At 39.3% G+C, this 17680-nt stretch overlaps 1 protein-coding gene across 2 annotated transcripts in view; it reads right to left on the bottom strand.

The window, feature by feature from the left end:
- Positions 1-1751: 1751 nt before the first annotated feature.
- DHX15 (DEAH-box helicase 15) overlaps positions 1752-17680 on the bottom strand; it is a 30434-nt gene continuing 14505 nt past the window's right edge. For both annotated transcript variants that reach the window (XM_075568510.1, XM_075568520.1), the window contains exons 6-14: positions 16891-17058; positions 12219-12305; positions 11425-11574; positions 10733-10841; positions 10054-10245; positions 6895-7017; positions 4806-4996; positions 3600-3769; positions 1752-2322 (exon numbers count right to left, since the gene is read on the bottom strand). In XM_075568510.1, coding sequence (XP_075424625.1) covers positions 2205-2322; positions 3600-3769; positions 4806-4996; positions 6895-7017; positions 10054-10245; positions 10733-10841; positions 11425-11574; positions 12219-12305; positions 16891-17058 — 1308 coding nt within the window. In that variant the 3' untranslated portion in view covers positions 1752-2204. The remainder of the gene's footprint in view (positions 2323-3599; positions 3770-4805; positions 4997-6894; positions 7018-10053; positions 10246-10732; positions 10842-11424; positions 11575-12218; positions 12306-16890; positions 17059-17680) is intronic.

Below are 17680 nucleotides of genomic sequence, written 5' to 3'. Positions count from 1 at the left end.
AAATTGAAGAGGTCCCAGGACAGAGCCTTGGGGTACCCCAACAGAGATCAATAGAGGCGTTTGCAAGAGACAAAGTATGATGGGAGAGGTAAGAGGAGATCCAGGATAGCTTTGTTACGAATACCAAGAGTATGGAGTGTGAAGGAGAGGGTGGTCCACAGTATAAAATGCTGCAGGGAGGTCAAGTAATATGAGCAGTGTAATGACCTCTATTTGGCAGCATGGAGGTCATTAGTTATTTTAGTGAGAGCTGTTTCAGTGCCGTGAGCAGTGCGGAAGCCAGATTGTAGAGTGTGTAGGAGAGAATAGATGGTGAGAAACTGAAGCAAGCAAGAAAATACAAGACGTTCAAAGAGTTGAGACAAAAGGCAGAATGATAGTTAGAATGACAGGTAGGGTCAAGATTGCTGGTTTTGAGCAATGGTATAACTGTTGCATGTTTGAGGGAGCAGGGAAAAGGTACAGAGTAGAGGGAGGAGCAAGAGGTTTTAGGAGATGGGAGGGAATGGGGTCGAGGGCAGGTGGTAGAGGGACAAGAGATCAGCAACAATACATCCTCCTCTTTGACAGCGAAGTCGAAGGCGGCAGGAGTTAGGAAGAGGTGTGGGAGGATACAGAGATGTCCCAACATATGGATTCCACTTTTTCCTTGAAATAGTCAGCAATGTCCTGAGGTGAGATGGAGTAGGAAGAACAGGCAGCAGAGGGTGGTCTAAGTAGGGAGTCCAAGACAGAAGAGTCGCAGTGGGTTACACTTGTGCATGTTGATTATTGAAGAAAGGTAGGTTTGTTTAGCATGAGGGGCGGTTGAAACAGGATAGCAAATTTATAGTGAAGGAAGTCTGCGATTCTCCAGAAGTGTTCAAAGAAACGAGTGCAGGTACGCAACGAGCGTGTGGGAATTTAGCCAGGGTCTGGGACTAGAACGGCAGAGAAAGAGGGGCATGTAGATCGTGTGACTCGTGTTCTTGGGCCACTAACATTGGCTAGCATAGTGAGTCAGGGACTAGCCTTTTTGTGGGGCCAGGTGCAGTGTCTCTAGACAATGGTGATGATGGGTAAGCCTCCGAGATACATACTCCTAAAGCAGAGCATTATTCTCTCCCTGGTAGACAGGTATCCAACAGCTACAGGAGGTATGGAGCTGTAATTGGGAATAGATGCCTGGGTCCTAGCCCACTTGGCTCAATTCCCATTGGTCATTTCCAATTTACTATGCTCCTAAAACCCTGCCCCCTGGGGGCTGTCTTTCGGCACCGTCATCGGTCCTGATTGCTCAGCATACGATTCTCCATGATTTCAGATGACGAGGATCTATACAAGCTGATGCGGGCTCCAGTTCATGGTTGGTCTCAGTAACGAAACCAACTGGAAAGTCAACTGTGGACCAGAGGCAGCTATCCTGTGCTAGTGATTAGTGAATGGATGGATCAAGGTGACAACGGGTAAAATAGCTTTGGCAGCATCCTGCACCTAGCAAGCTAGGAGTCTCCTGTACCCAGGGTTTGTGGCAAGTAATTTCCTTGTTTTGTGCCCTGTTGGCTGCAGCCAGAATAAACGGTTTTATTTAACTCTCGTTCTGCCTGGTGTTTGCAATGCCTTTACAAGTCAGGTCTACCGTGACACCTACAACCAACATGCACATTTAAGGAGTTACAATAAGTCAGGAAAATGTAAAATGTTACTTTGAGGACACTGCAATTCGAAATAAACAAGTCTCCTCTTGAATAGAAAAAAAAAAAAAATACAGGTTACTATAAATAGACTTTATTGAAGCCAGTGCCTCTGTACGGAGGCTGATGGTTGGGTTTACAGATGCACAAGTTGTAACATTTCACAACTTCTAAAAAGGAATGTCAACAGTTACAACAATCATGCATAACATGGTCTGCGATCACATATTAGAAGCATTTTCAAACATTTCAAGAGAAATGTTTATAACATTGTTATATATAGAACTACTTCCAATAAACTGCAAAACATTGATCGACATTTTCCGAACAAGCTACACAGTGTCAACACAAAGGGGAGTGAACCATAAATGTTTAATTTATGAAATAAGAATGTAATATTTACTGTAATGAAAGAAAAATTAAAAAGCTTTCAAATAAAGGCCATCACTGAACCACCACATAGGGTACACATTTTATCAGAGTTCTTTTATCTTCTCGATCTGCTCACAACAAGCTCAAACTTGCAAAGACTTAGTACTGAGAGTACTCCTTCGTTTGAAGTTTGGCAACAATGCGCTCTAACTGTCTCTTTGCTTCACACTGCGGGAAGTTGCCCATGTCATAGTATTGAGTAGCAATTTTCACCAACCTGAAAAGAAAAAGCAGATTATTAACTGCACAATTCAGCTTAAATAGTTAGCTGTACTAAGAGGCATTTCCACGTGGAAGGTGGAGGTTAGCAGTTGCACCTGGGCACGCAATATGGTCTTTAAAAAGGTCCTGCAGGGCAATAGGAAGCCGCAATGTTATCCCATGCGGCTTCATATTGGCCTTCGTCACGCGGGTCCTTTAAAATATGCATTAGATACACAGCACTTTTAGAGGTGAATCTCTGTGCAGGGGCACCCGAGCTGAAAATAATGCAGTTCATCTCCGGAGACCCCTTGCTTCCCACCTACCTGGGAAGTACTTGAAGTGTAAAAGTAACATTTATATGAAGGTGTAAATGGCAAAGCAAACCATATACTTTTATAGCTGTGCAAAGTAAAGCAGCTAGAACATTTTGGTAATGTGAATTTATTTTTATTTTTTTATACGTGCCTACACAGCACCTAAGATATTATGTACTGCTGTCTGAAACAGGACTATTAAGACTTGCTCACTACAAAAATGAATACATGCAACTTCAGGTTATTCAAGACGTGCCAAGGCAGCTGACTGCATCGTGATCGAAAGAAAACGCCCACTGACTTGATTGGGAGTTTTCAGCTGATCACGGGGCCATCGGCCACTTCCGATTTATAAAATACACTCGTGTGTTTAATGATCCTTTAACCACTGTCAGGGTAAGACAGTAACTAAAATTTAAATCAATAAGGTTTCACTTCAATAGAATGTCTCAATACATATAGCATGACAAATTAAAATTAAGCTAGTGGAAACGTTAGACCAAATGTTGAGATGCAAGATCCCAAAAAACACATGGCATATTCTAATACAATCACTTGCTACATGAACATTTCATAAACCAAATTAAGTTTTGAAGATATTTCCCAAACTGTTGCACTAATTTGTATTTATCTTGTGATCAATAGGCTGTATGGTACCTCATTCTTAAAATGTGGAGCCAGTGTATTCAATATCTATCAGTCATACTTGATTCCATAGTTTCAAAACTAAACCCACATGCTCAAATACAGATCACTCTTTTGTAGTAACATGCATCAGCTACGAGCAGGCCAGTGGTTCTTAAAATTCTCTTTGGGCACCGAGCCAGGCTTCAGTTTTAAGGTTCCCGGGGAATAAAATTAACTAAACACATGTGCAACTGCACTAGTCAGGATCAGGAGTAATTTGTTTTGCCAGAACATATTCTTTTAAGGCTGCAACATGCAAAAACCCAGATAAAGAAATCTAAACACTTACCATTCAGGCTTTATGTCTGTGCATGTGCGAATATAGTTCTTTGTTGTAAGAACAAATTCATTGTAAAGCACCCACTCAGGCTTGTGATCAAGAACCGTAGAGGGGTGCAACTGCACAACCTGGTTGTCCTTCACGGTTAGGTAATGACCAGTTCGTTCCAAGTGTGCCACCTTAAGAGAAGGAAAATGGAAAGATGACATTAAAAAGGATTATCTTTCTTACAAAGCTGTGAAATAAAGGCACACAGATAAGTTTGTTTACACTTCATTGCTCAAGGGCATAGAGCAATCCTTGTATTTCGTATACTCATAAGACTTATTCAGCTGTATAAAAGTTACAAATGAATACAGCAACTTTTATATAAACAGTAACTCCCCAGCAGCATTTACCAAATGGTGTAACGCCTGTACATAATGTTACATGCAAATAAACGTACAAAAGCACAAGGTGGATGCAATATCTTTGTAAATACAATTTTCGTTTTGGGAGCAATTTTTTTTTTAACCTGTTTAATTCAGTCTTTTTCACAACAAAAACCTCACCATTAACTATTAAAGCTTTTTTTTTATTTTTTACACAATACAATATCAACAGCTTTGGCCAGTAATATGTTTAATAGGTTAATATTAGGGAAAACAAACAACCAAAAAGATAGGTCACACTGTTTATGTAAAACATTTTGAAATGCTCAAGTTTAGACTACGTCTTGTTTCCCAAATCAACAAATGCACTGTAAAGGAGATCAAATACTTTGTCTTGCCCTATTAAACTTCACACTGCCATTAGTTTGCACAGAACACAATGACTGTGTAACAGTTTAACTATATATGTTTTGTTATAAAAATACCATTACCAACGTATGTATTCAATGTGGTCTCATATAAGCCAAGATCACCAAGCATTCAATATTTCTCTAAATCTGAGGTGACATACTTGACAATGTGCCATATGCTAGACTATTTAATCTCATTATGCAAGTGGGCTCAAAAGCAAAACAAGAACATCATGCACGGCAGGAGTTAATTTCCTCATAACAAACTAGTATGGAGGCCAAGATCCATTTATAGTTAATTGCTTTTACTTTCTCAAGTCCCTTCAGTCCAATTCCTAAAAGACATTGTTGCACGATTTCAGTGAATCTTAACAGTTTCCCCATTTGAAACTTATTCCCAAATTTTCAACTCTCTCACACATGCCCAATCGTACCTGCATAAAATATCCAGTGACCAAAGCCTTTCTAATATTAATGTAGTAGTCCCTGCTTGTGAAGTCTGTGCTTCTACGAGGCAAGTTAAATCTGTCCATGATTCGTGACAGCTGCTGGCGTACATTGTCTGCAGACATCAGGGACCTGTAGTTAATGAAGTTGTCATAACACCACTGTGACGACTCATGATCTGGAAGAGAAAAAAAAAAGGGGGGGGGGAATCCTTGATCATATGGAAACTACACGTAAAATAATTGTATTTGGTATAAATCTTCATGTGTTACATATAGTGTACAAGATCTTTCTTTATGCATAAAAAAAAGTATATGGAATCACTGATTTGTTATGGTGCTGAAGGTAGTCTTCAAGCAAATATTGAAGGCTAAGTGTTTGTCCTATTTTGAGGTCTTGCAATAATTAATTCTCCCATATTTTGTATGTTTAAAGCAATAAGGCTTTGCACACAGGACAATGGTTAAAGGGGCAATCCCTCTTAGGACCAAAGTGAACTAATGCCTGTGACATGATTTATGGAGTCTTATCTGGGTGATGGATACCTTTTTTACTCAAACCTGATAAGTATTTGTTCATTATGTTTTTAAAGTTAATTGGGAAGTGTTCGGTTTTCCATTTGTCCAAGGTCCGTGTTCAGCAAGTGCTTGCTCTGCAAAAGCCAAATCCCCCCCCTAACTTTATTGGCTGTCTTATAAAGACAGGCACTTTAATTCATAACATCTCCATTCAGAGGCCCATAGTGTTGGGCAATATACCATCATAATAGTAATACTGCGGTAACAAAAACTGACGGTAAGTTGATTTGGGGGATGATTTATTACCGTGGTACCGGAATGTGGGATCAGAGGAGCAGCTTAGAAATCGGCTGCGCGTGTGGATTCTCTTGTGGAGCTGCCAGACACGCTGCTCACACCCGCCTCTCTGCCGCGGTTCTCACTGCAGAGAGGAAGGGAGGCGTGTCTGGCAGTTCCATGTGAGACAGCATGAGATTGAGAGCAGCGTGAGAGGTCACAACCGTGCTAGTCACTGGTTTCCTTCTCCTAACCCTCAAGTTTATATTTTATTTACAGTAGACTTACAAAATAGATAACTGGCAAAATGGCAATCAAAATTGGCTATTAAATAATTTCCCCTACAAGACAAATGTATAGCCAATATAAATTAATGAGCCCAGCGTTGCATAAACAGCACAACTGGTATTCACTTTATAACACAAGTTAATTTGGTCAGTTGGGCTATCGCCTATGTGAAAGATTAATGCAGTACAATAATTGAACGTTTCAACCCCCTATACTGTGTTACTGCAATCTCCAATTACAAACAGAACAGATTTTAATTTCCCGCCCAATTGGTAAACCTTGGAATATTTAAGGCCCAAACGCTACTCTCATTTTAGTACATACCGTAGTTTAATGTTAAATAAGTGTGCAAAACAACATTGACTTTTTTTGAGAGGACAACTGTATTACTATTTATGATGCAGCTACCATAAGTATTAGTGCCTGGCATGTAATGATCAGCATGTTCGAATAACTCACAAAAGAATCAGGTTTCAAAAATTTGTGGTAAACTAATGCACTACCTATTAAAAGCAATTAAACCAGTGAAACAACCCGTTCTTGCTGTTGCAGTATATAATTATTCCTTGAAAAGAGGGAGATCAGAAAGTCCAGTCAAGAATATTAACCATACCTCAATAAATAAAGATGGCTGCCTCACAACTCCAGAAAAGATGAAGCAAGATATTACTTTATGTAGCCACGACGTACATACAGTATAGATGCAACATTACTCTATAACAGGGTGATGAAATCCACCTTAAATTATATTACAAGTGACAGACAAAAAACATTTTCTCACTACTTGAATTTTGCAAATTCACCAAGTATTATTCTAAAGACAAAACAAAGTCATCTTAAGCGGAGAGGAATTGTGGTATTATTTTGTGCAAGAAAATTGAAATTCCACCCGTGAAAATAAAATCCTGGCATTCAAATCAGTATGAAGTTATGTAGTATACAACCAAGAATAATGCACTACACCAAAGGAAAGATAAATCTGAATGATACTTACTTTGTTTGAAAGCGTGGTACACGTTCAGCAGCGTCAAATGATCACCATCTATGTGGGCAAACCTCATCTTGGATTCATCTGCAGCTTTCTTGGCTTCCGTGGGTCGAATAAAACACTGTGGGACTAAACAAGGTTGGTATGGGCCCAACACAAATGCCCATATCGATGAGTCACGCATTCACTGATAGAGGAACAAGGCCTAGCTAGGTCAGTTCACAGAGCATAGGGCAGGGCAGGATGGGCCTCCAACTGCATCTTGGACTGTTTACTACCTTTCTTTGGTACATCAACACCTAACCACATCTGTAAGACAAGAGGGTTTCAAAACTACAAAGCACCTGATTATATTTGCTAGAACTAATTGTAGGTATCAAGATATGACAGCCATCAAGGGAGCAACTGTTTACAATAGTTTCACTAGGTCTCAATTCAAGGATCTATGATGGCTGTTTTCATCAAAAACCATATTTATGGCAACAAACTAAAATACTGTAGATTTTTATTTGAAAGATTTGCATTAAAATCCAATGTTCACATCATGCAACTGTGTACTACACAGTAAATTCATTAACGCATGTGTTCAACTTTTAATAAGCTTGTTGCCACCAATGGCTATTATTTTTCAAATCAGCACAATGCAAAGACCCTGTTAACAAGTGAAATACTGTGGGGGTGGCAGTAGTAGTGGATTTTAAAAGGGCTCGAAATGGTTTAGAAGAAACTGTTGCAACTTTTTTTTTTTAAATGTATATAATTCACATTGCCACAGGCCTGGCAACTTTTAGTTACGTTCAGCATGTCAGACTGCCTTCCAACTTCTGAATGTCAACCACTAGGAGGCATGTAAAGCTGTATGAGCCTGTGCTATCACATATCAGCTCAAGTGAGGTTTATGTAAAAGGATCAAAATTGTGTACGCCCCACACTGCATACTTCACATTTACAAATGCACTGCAGAACTTGTCATTGAGATTTAGTTATCAAGTGGAACTGCTGCTTTAAAATAGGATTACAATTGCTTTATTTTAACCAATTTACATCCCGTTAAACAGGGCTGAAACGGCACAACTATTTTTAAATGTTACTCTGAGCTTTTCAACTGTAATATGTTAAATATCTGCATTTCATGTAGACGGGTTTCATTTAGATTTTTTACGTCTTCACCCTCAGCACGTCAAAAAATAAAATGTAAAAAAATAAAAATTGTATCGGAGGAAAGATTCCCCCATTATTTTGTCACGCAATCTAAAAACCAATTGTTCACGGGTGTTTGCAAGTGATGGGAGTTTTATTTACATACCATGTGCATTAAAACACTAGTTTGATATTGATGGATGAATAGTGATAAGGACATTAAAAGACCAAAAAAAACACATACACTAGGCTACTACCACCTCCACAGAAAAGCTATTTTATTAATGAATAGATTCTGCCCTGCCCGTCTGCTCTGAGTCTGAATCATCTGAAATATGTTTGAAAAAATACATTTGCCCACTCAGTTCTTAAGTCATAATGCTAGAGATTATAAATATCCACAAACCTTGGCATAAAGAAGTTTAATATGCAAAAACCATGGTTGTCACTCAGCAATTGATCTCAATGCCATGAGTTTTTTTACATTCAGATATGCTAAAGCAGATACAGCTTCAGACATTTGAATGATCATAATCAAGATCAATTTTATTAGTACTGCCGATGTATTTAGTCATATTAAGCTTAAAATGTAACATTTTTACCATGACACTTAATAATTAGCATCTTGAATGGTGGAAAACTAACCCTAAAGGCTAACTGCAGATCTTAAGTTATTTGAAATGTGTTAAAAGGCTATTTAGATAACTTGTAAAAATGTGTCCATGAACTGACTAAGGTCTGATAAATGGTAAAGCGAGGCACGTCACATGCCCCATTTAATTTCGGTCTTGCGCCCTATATTCTATTTCTCTGACATTAAACATAATAGGGACACAGCAATATGTGACATGTATAGCCTAAATCTTAAAATGTAAATTTGGCAACAATTAGGAAACAATCTCCCAAACATACTAAAATGTGAGCGTTGTCTTCGTTTAGCTACTGTATCACTAATTAACTTATCTTTGCGCACCAGGTTTATCTGCAACCCCCTTATTTTATTTTTTTAAAACAGGATGGGAATTAGAGAGGCCTCCAGAGCTGAAGAACGCCGTTTTCAGGACACTCAGTTCCAGAGATTCTTACTGGTGAAGTTACAGGATTAAAACTTCCTACCATTGTAAGCAAAATGGCTGCCCAATCTCATGCCAATAGGAAGACAATATAATTGGTTGAGTCTTCCTATTGCATGGTCAATACCCTTTAAAAAACAGGAAGTAATTCCGGTAACTGCACCAGTGTCTTGGGAAATGGGGGGTGGATCTCCAAGCTGAAATTAGCATTGTTCAACTCTGGAGGACCCCCAGGTCAAACCCTGTAAAGAAAAAAGGGGGAAAAAAGTATTAGTTGGAGGGTATTGTTTGTTTGTTTCTTTATTTAATAACAAAAAACCTTTAACACAAATTTTGAACATGAGATGGGCTCAGTTTCCCGCCAAAATATTGATTTTAGTTGCTTAACAATACATGTATGGCTTTAGATTGATGTTTCTCCAAGAGACATTTTGTAAAGCAGCTTTTAGGATTTTTCATTTGCAATACTATACATTAGGTTCAATAAAATAGCTTTTTTGAGTGTTGTCCTATTTTGGATGCAGCGTTTAATTTGGGCATTTTTTTCTTTTAATATGGACAGATGCACAAAATGAATTTATCAACGACTTAAAATAAATGATGTGATTACCAAAGTAACAAGTATTGAAAGTCAGCCAACTTCAGGGAATAGGTTATACATGAAGTTACTTTTCAGTCTCAGGGATTAAAAACATGGACAACTCTGGGATGAATACCCGGTCTACATGTAGCTATTTTAATCTGCTCATATTTTAGCATTGTTTACACAAATCAGCAGTATTTAATTAAGCTCCTGAGAGCATTCAAATACATTTTGCCTGAAACATGCCGCTTCAGTGTTTTAGCTTCTAAGAAGAGGTTGTCTAATTGTTTTCTCACTTGTTTTTAAATCTCTGAAACCGTGCATTTCCTTTAGATGGAAATGGTTGAACATTATGTGCCTTGCCATTACCTGACAACATAGCCGTTATGGATAGGATCTCATTAGAACAGTTGTAGTCACAACTTGCAATGACCATCTTGGCCAGCTGAGGGTCCAATGGAAATTCTGCCATCATAGATCCCAATTCAGTCAGATCTCCATCATCATTTAAGGCAGCGAGATAATTCAAAAGCTCCAGGGCCCTCATTAAAGTCTCAGGGGCTGGGGAAAAAAATAAATAATTATGTTTGATTGGTAGCTGTCTGAACGAAAATAAAGTACAGAAGATACAGGCCTCATTAATCCCCTTGATATTGGAGCACCTGCAATTCTTTGGAGGACTATAGCACTGAAGAGTGTAAGGCGACAACGGCATCTGATAGACATGACAAAATGATGCAGCAACAATAATAAAAAGGTATTAATTTTATTATTTTTGGGGTGTGCCCGGTCAGTGTAAATTGCAATGAAATAAAATGCCAACTGCTTAGAAATAACCTCCACAGTGGTACAATTAACTTAAAAATATAAGTTTGCCAACAATGCCCAATAAAAATGGATTATCAGTGCCATTTTTTTGGAGAAGATGCAACTCGCTAGTTATTCTGGCTCTGAAAGGAGTTCACTAGTCTATCAGGTCTATCATGGTTACATGGCCAGGAAACAGGAGGCAATGTATTACATTACGTGAAGAAAAATAAAATCTTACCTGGGGGATCCATGAAGTCAAAATGAACCAAGTCATCAATACCAAGTTTCTTCAGCTGTAACACCACTGAACCCAAATTAGACCTCAGAATCTCAGGATAAGTGTTGTCCTGACAAAATAAAAAAAACATTTAACATTGTATTTTATAATGCAAATCCATATTTAAAATAGATAAAATCTGTTCAAGCATTGATTGTGCTTCCATTGAGTCAGCAATAGCTTTTTGGGAAACAAAACAAATACTACATAAAAAATACTGTAGCTGAATTAAAAGTACTCATTGCATGTTAATGGGATAAAAACAGGTTTTACATTTTTTGCCCCAAAAGATAGATATATAAATGTGTGTTCAAAGAAGTGTGTGAGAGTGTGTGAGAGAGTGAGAGTGTGTGAGAGAGTGAGAGTGTGTGAGAGAGTGAGAGTGTGTGAGAGAGTGAGAGTGTGTGAGAGAGTGAGAGTGTGTGAGAGAGTGAGTACACACACGTATATTATTGCTTCGAGTATGATTAAAAATGTATAAAAACTATAGTGGTCCAGGAAGTTTGAGACCAAATTTAAAGGACTGTCTTGTTGGACCAAATGATGGTGTAGTATATAAGCTTAAAGGATCTCTTTAGTTTAACATTCAGATATTCTTCAGGAAGGATTGATTTGCATAACATTCGACCGTGGGAAACAAAAGTGATTCTTACCTGCATTTCTGTTTTGTAAGCTTTCTCAGTGTAAAGCCTAAAGCATTTGCCTGGTCTAGTACGACCAGCACGACCAGCCCTCTGCTGTGCAGAAGCTTTGCTGATAGCAGTCACTAGAAGTGATTCTACTCGAATACGAGGATTATAAACCTGTCAAAGTGATGCAGTGAAAAATAAGTATCTAAAAACTTTCAACGTCATCAACATCCATAGATATATATATAGTCAACTACTCTGAAATTAATTCTTCCTTGCTACATGAAACAATCCTTTTTAGGAAAGCAGATAAAAAATTAGAACAGTAATTTTTTTCAAGCTGAGCTCTGCGGACACCACTGTCCAAACTGTCATGTCTCTCTCTCTGAAACACACACCACCCGGGGCCAGGTCTTCACTGCCACCCCACCCATCAGCTTCAAAGTTGGGTCCAACCAGCACCAAGGTGAGATTATTGGGGGAGGGTGGGGGAAAGGTGTGTGGGTGGGGGAAAGGTGTGTGTGTAGGGGACGGGGACGATTTAAGAGAAAGGGGATGGGGGGGAGTGATGTTCTCCAGAATGTCATGATATTATAGGGTTTCTTTATAAAAAATAAATAAAGGGTTGCAAGCTTCTAATGCAGTGGTTTTCAATGTGTTTTTGTTAGCCAACCAGGAATGAACATTTGAAATCATACAATGTAGCAGGAAGAAAAAGAACTAAAAGCCCGTCATACTACTTTTATTTTCAAGTCTATAGGAAACATTTCCCCAATTTTATATATTTTCCTCTACAAAGGAACAACTGCAGTAGATACCTTTTGCTTAGCAAACCCAGGATCGATCACAAATACAACGCCATCAATAGTTAAAGATGTCTCAGCAATGTTAGTGGATACCACAACCTATTAGGGAGGAAAATTAACAGAACATAGCACATGCGTCACAGTAATCATTGCTCTTAATCATCCTATGAGAATGAATTAAGGGGATGACAAACAGAATTCTAACTGCACAAACTCGTTTTTGTGCTTACCCCTATTTGAGTGCAAAGCATATCTTAACAAAAAAAAACAAGCATTGCTGCGTCAGTTTTACAGCACAACTATGCATTTTAAAAACAAACTGAACTTTTCCATTCTGTTTGGTTGTGTTGCCGGTCTTCTATTTGAAAAAAGTCGCAATGAAATATGTAGCAGAAGTTAAAATGTTGCCTGGATGAGCCATATCAGAGTATGAACCATTAATAGAACAAAAATGGTGTTGTACACCACTATTTCCTGGTGTAACATTGAGTGTGCGGTGTGTGTTCCAAAAAGCAATACCCGACAATGCACAAAATCCAGATTGGGAGACAGTGAGTAGGAGACTCCTCCCCATCCGTGGGGTAAGACTTTTGGCCGTAAACAAATTGCCACCGGCACTCCGCCGCCAGGACTACTCCTTGATAGTCACCTCACCATGTTTAAATGTCCTCAGATCTCCCACGCTGCCGGTCACCTCGCGCAGCCGCCGCTCCGACGGAATTTGTGAGCGGGCCCGCGGGGAATATAAAAATGTGTCCTGGCTGCTGCAAACAGTGGCGCACTCACTAATGCAGTCGGAGTGGCTGCCGTGCGAGATAGCCTGTGGCTGGGAAGATCTGAAGACATTTATAAAATAGTGCCACGGTGACTAGCGGCAGAGCGCCGGTGGAGATTTGGTCGCGGTCAAATGGCTGTGGCCAAACGTCTTAGACCGTAAACTTGGCACTTGTATAATTTTGATTATCACTGACTCTGCAACACCCACACAATGTCACAGAACGGTCTTGGACATTTGGCTGTTACCAAAAAAAGGGGCGTTCTGCTGTGATGTCCCGCAATCGCGAGCAGGCATTTAAAGATTGAGCGTCCGGTCTAGGCACTGTACCGGACATCGCGATGTAATGTCCAGCAGCAAAACGCTGGTGTCGCTTTGGTCACAGCCAAATGTCCCTGCAGAACTCTGGAAGCAAGGGGTCCCCACAACTGAAATTAATGGGGCTCAGATCTAGAGACATCCTGCTACCCACCAGAATTAGAAGATGGGGGAGGGAGGGAGGGAGGGAGAGGAGAAGGAAAGAAGGAGAGAAGACTTGGATTGCCTCTAAGGGAAGCCAAAGTCAAAATTGGGATTGCATTCTAGTACCAACAGCCCATGCTTATTTACAAGAGGAACAGATAATGGTTGGTAAAGGGATACCAACCAGAAAAGAATCCCTTACATTGCACTCTGAAACACGAGTAAGGCTGAAAAATATATAATCCATAAAGTATCAGTGTCCCTTAGTATGTCATTCAAATTGAATAGACAATACAGTTAAAATAATTATTTATTATTATAGTCTAAAGCAGTACAATTCAGGGCATTATTGAAATCACTGCTCTCAGATTGGATAATGGCCGGAATTTTAAACAAGCAGTAATGGCCCGGAATTTTTGGCAGCTTGCCAAGTTTTTCAGCCAATCAGCTTTCAGCTTTCATTCACAAAGAGTGAAATTTGCACTTAGACAGTGGGTGGTGATTGGACAGAACACACCAGCAAGACACCGACTCCTCCCCCACCCTGTCTGCAGAGAGCTCCGCACAGGAGAGTGAAGGGAAAGGTTTGTGTGTCTGCCGAGTGTGTTTTGTGGGTGTAAATGGGTCAGCAGAGTGTTTTATTAGTGTGTCATCTGTTGGTGTGTGTTTGTGGGTGTTGCGGGGGCAGCAGAGTCTTTTTGGTGTTTCTCTGCTGTGTGTTTTGTTGGTGTAGAGAGGGAGCTGCAGTGTGTGTCATCAGTGTGTATTTTGTGATTGGAGGAGGGTGTAGAGTGTTTTGTTGGTGTGTGGGTTTACAGGGGGCTGCAGTGGGTGTAGAGGGGGGCTGCTGGTGTGTTTTATTGATGTAGAGAGGGCAGCAGTCTGTTTTGTTGATGTGTGTCTGCAGAGGAGGTGGCTGCACAGTGTGTAGAGGGTACTGCAGAGTGTGTGTTTGTGTATAGAGAGGGGACTGGTGTGTGTGTACAGTTTTTTAATAAATTTGCCGTAAAAGCATAAGAATGTAGACAATCGTGCTGATAAAAATCAATATGACTACAAAAATGTATATTTTTTTTATGAAAAATTAAATTAAAAAAGCCTACATTTAGCCTATAATAGTAATAATCCCCTCAGAGGGGATTATTACTTAAATACAACAAGAGTAAGGTGAATAAGGTGCAGGGTATATATACATACAAAGTGATAATTAAATAGTGGTATCATTGGTATAGCCCGATAGTCACTATTGTACTTCTGGTGGGCATTTACGAAAGGTCAGATAGTTTTAGTATAAGGCTATATATACCAATGCTAGTACCGAATACAGGGAACTGATCTACTTAATTGTTACTTTACGCAGATAATTACTACCTCGAAAGGAATCCCCTAGTTATAACTGACATTTTGATGCATGCACTTGATACAATATTGCTGTGCAAGAGACTAAGGACGCGCTTATAGTGTCGGCGACGTCGCGCGAAAACAAATACATTGCCGCCGCCGCGTGCGCTTATAGTGCACACGACGGCGACAAGCAACGTCGCAAAAATCTGAAACCGGCAAAATTTGATTTTTCAAGGGCCGTCGCGTCACGTGACGGCCCTTGAACAAATCTAATTGCGGGAATCCCGTGACCCCGCCGAAACATAACTTTCGCCGGTGGCGACGTCACCCGCCGTGTCGCCATCGCCAACGACGGCACTATAGGCACGGCCTTGCTCGTCTGGAGTTGTTACAATCGTGTGAGATTATTACTTTGTCAATCAGCCAGACTGTAGTAACAACGTTCACTGTGATGTTCTAGCAACCATACATTCAGAGTGGTGCAACATTTTGTATGCCTGTTTATTGGATACATCATTTTGATCTGTGGTCTAGGAAGTATTGTCTGACCGATATTAACCCTGTGAGCGTATCTGACCTCCATATTGGCTTTACGAGGAGCCACTTTAGCTCGCAGCAACAGCCCTCTACCACCATAATTTTATAGAACACACACACCTTATTTTGTTGTATTAATAAAGTATTATTTTAACTGTATTTCTATTCAATTTGACTGGCATATGAAGGGATTATACATTTTCCAGCCTTACTCATGTTTCCAACAAGTGCAATTTAAGGGATTCTTTTCTGGTTAGTCTCTTTACCAGCCATTATCTGTACATATGTATATCTATTTCCCCAACACACCTTGTGAACAATACTGACTCAATACATTTACTGGTGAGCAGTAGGTAGACCTATGTATATAGTACTTGTCATATTTACAGAGGGCAAGAATAGCCCAATAGCCTATTAGTACAGTAGGTAGGATGGTACACCATGATTACTTGTGCTGCCAATGAGAAAGGACACAAATAACCTTTGTGTATCCTATATACATGTACATCTATAGAAATTTTAGAGATGCATACTATACATGTAAATACATAAACACATCTTGGGCACTATGAATAATTTTTTCCTTTCCAAGTCTAGGAGTAAGCAAAAAAACATCTAAATGAAGTGTGTACAATGCTATCTACAAAAATGTGCACATGGACTAGTGGAAGGTGGTTAAGTTTGTGGTCTGGAAACTCAGAATTCACATACATTTGTACAATTGTGTTTTTTTTTATTTAAGTAATGCCATACAGACTAACCATCACCAAATTAGAAAGGTCTTTTAGTGGGTCACCTAGTCTGCAACAATGTATGTGTTGCAACAAAACCTTGCAGTCAATTTGTAAATCCATTTAAATGTCACCCATACAAAAAGCATAGAAACTATTTTTTACCTAAATGAGCTTAACATTTGTTTTTACTATGTGTTGCAAAATAAGTGTGAGCGTTTGTTTTTTTTTTTTTGTTTTTTAATTTAAGTAATGTAAACTATTAAGAATTTGAACATGCCTAATCAGCATAACTCAGAAAACTAGCTTGATTCCTTGTTTGCTGTACAACCCTCTCTCTACGGGCAGTATGCCATGGTGTAAATTAGAATATATCCGCATCATTGAAAAGGTAAAATTAATTCGTAGCCATCTCTAATTTCTAACGTGTTTTTATTAATCTGTGTGGTACCAGCAGCTGATCTATGCAGTGTAGATATGAGAATTGATGGTGTACTACCTGTTGTATTTCATGAATTCCAAGATTCCCAGGCATCTTCTGTTTCCCAAGCTTTTACTTATGCGGAACATAGCAAAAGGTTAAGAGTAGCTACAGCAGAACGGATCGGTTTAACACTAAGCCAGAGTTGGTCAACTGCAGTCCTCAAGGGCCACCAACAGGCCAGGCATTAGGGCTATCCCTGCTTCAGCAAAGGTGGGTCAATACGTGGCTCAGTTATGACTGATCCATCTGTGTGTGGACGCATGGATATCCCGAATACCTGGCCTGCTGGTGGCCCTTGAGGACTGGAGTTGGCCACCCCTGTAGTAAGCCACCATGTTATTGATCACTCACTTTTCTTCCTATTGCACCATTTTGCTTCTTGGGTGGTGGGGGCTCAAAGATTCTTTGCTGTTGCTGCGGCGGGAGAGTAGAATACAAAGGGATAATTTTGATGTCCCCAACTTCAGGGCCCAAATCATCAATCTCCCGTTTTATCCTTTTACAGGCCTCATCAATTTCCTACAATAAAAATGCAAAAGAACACATCTAATTCAGTATAAACTGTGAACATTTTGCCAACGTGAAAAAAAATAAAAATAATTATGAATTTAACAATTAGCAAGAGGAATTATGTATAGTAGTGCAGCATTTATTATTTTACAGTAATCATACTGTTGCATTTTTCACACTTCCTATTTTAGTCAGCATTTCCAATTAATTCTCCACAAATTGTATTGAAATGAAAAGCTCTCACCCAGGAATATTAAATGCACTGTTGACCTTTTCAAGTTTCACAAGGTAGGAGAAATTATGCTTAAAAAAAAAACCCACATCAGACAATTAAGCTTTAATGTCACATAGAACTAATGCGATTACATGGAAGATTTGCTTCATTGTACCCAAGGACAACACCTTCACCGTAACATTTCAAACAACTTCATTGTTAGAAACACCTAAAGGATGAGCACTGAACAAGCTTTGCCAAAAATGTAGCAAACAAAAAAGAGAAAAGAGCACTGCAATGAGGAGGCATGGTATATAGAAAGAAAAAAAAATTCAAAAAAAGGTTTGAGGCATCAAGCCTAAAAATTAAGGATCGGAACCTCTGACATGTTTCCCGCCGGAGCTGGTGCTTAATCAA

Source organism: Ascaphus truei, chromosome 1 (genome assembly GCF_040206685.1).
Source record: "Ascaphus truei isolate aAscTru1 chromosome 1, aAscTru1.hap1, whole genome shotgun sequence".
NCBI classification, from domain to species: Eukaryota; Metazoa; Chordata; class Amphibia; order Anura; family Ascaphidae; genus Ascaphus; species Ascaphus truei.
Note: the sequence above shows the minus strand (reverse complement) of the source record. Positions and strands in the feature narration are given on the sequence as shown.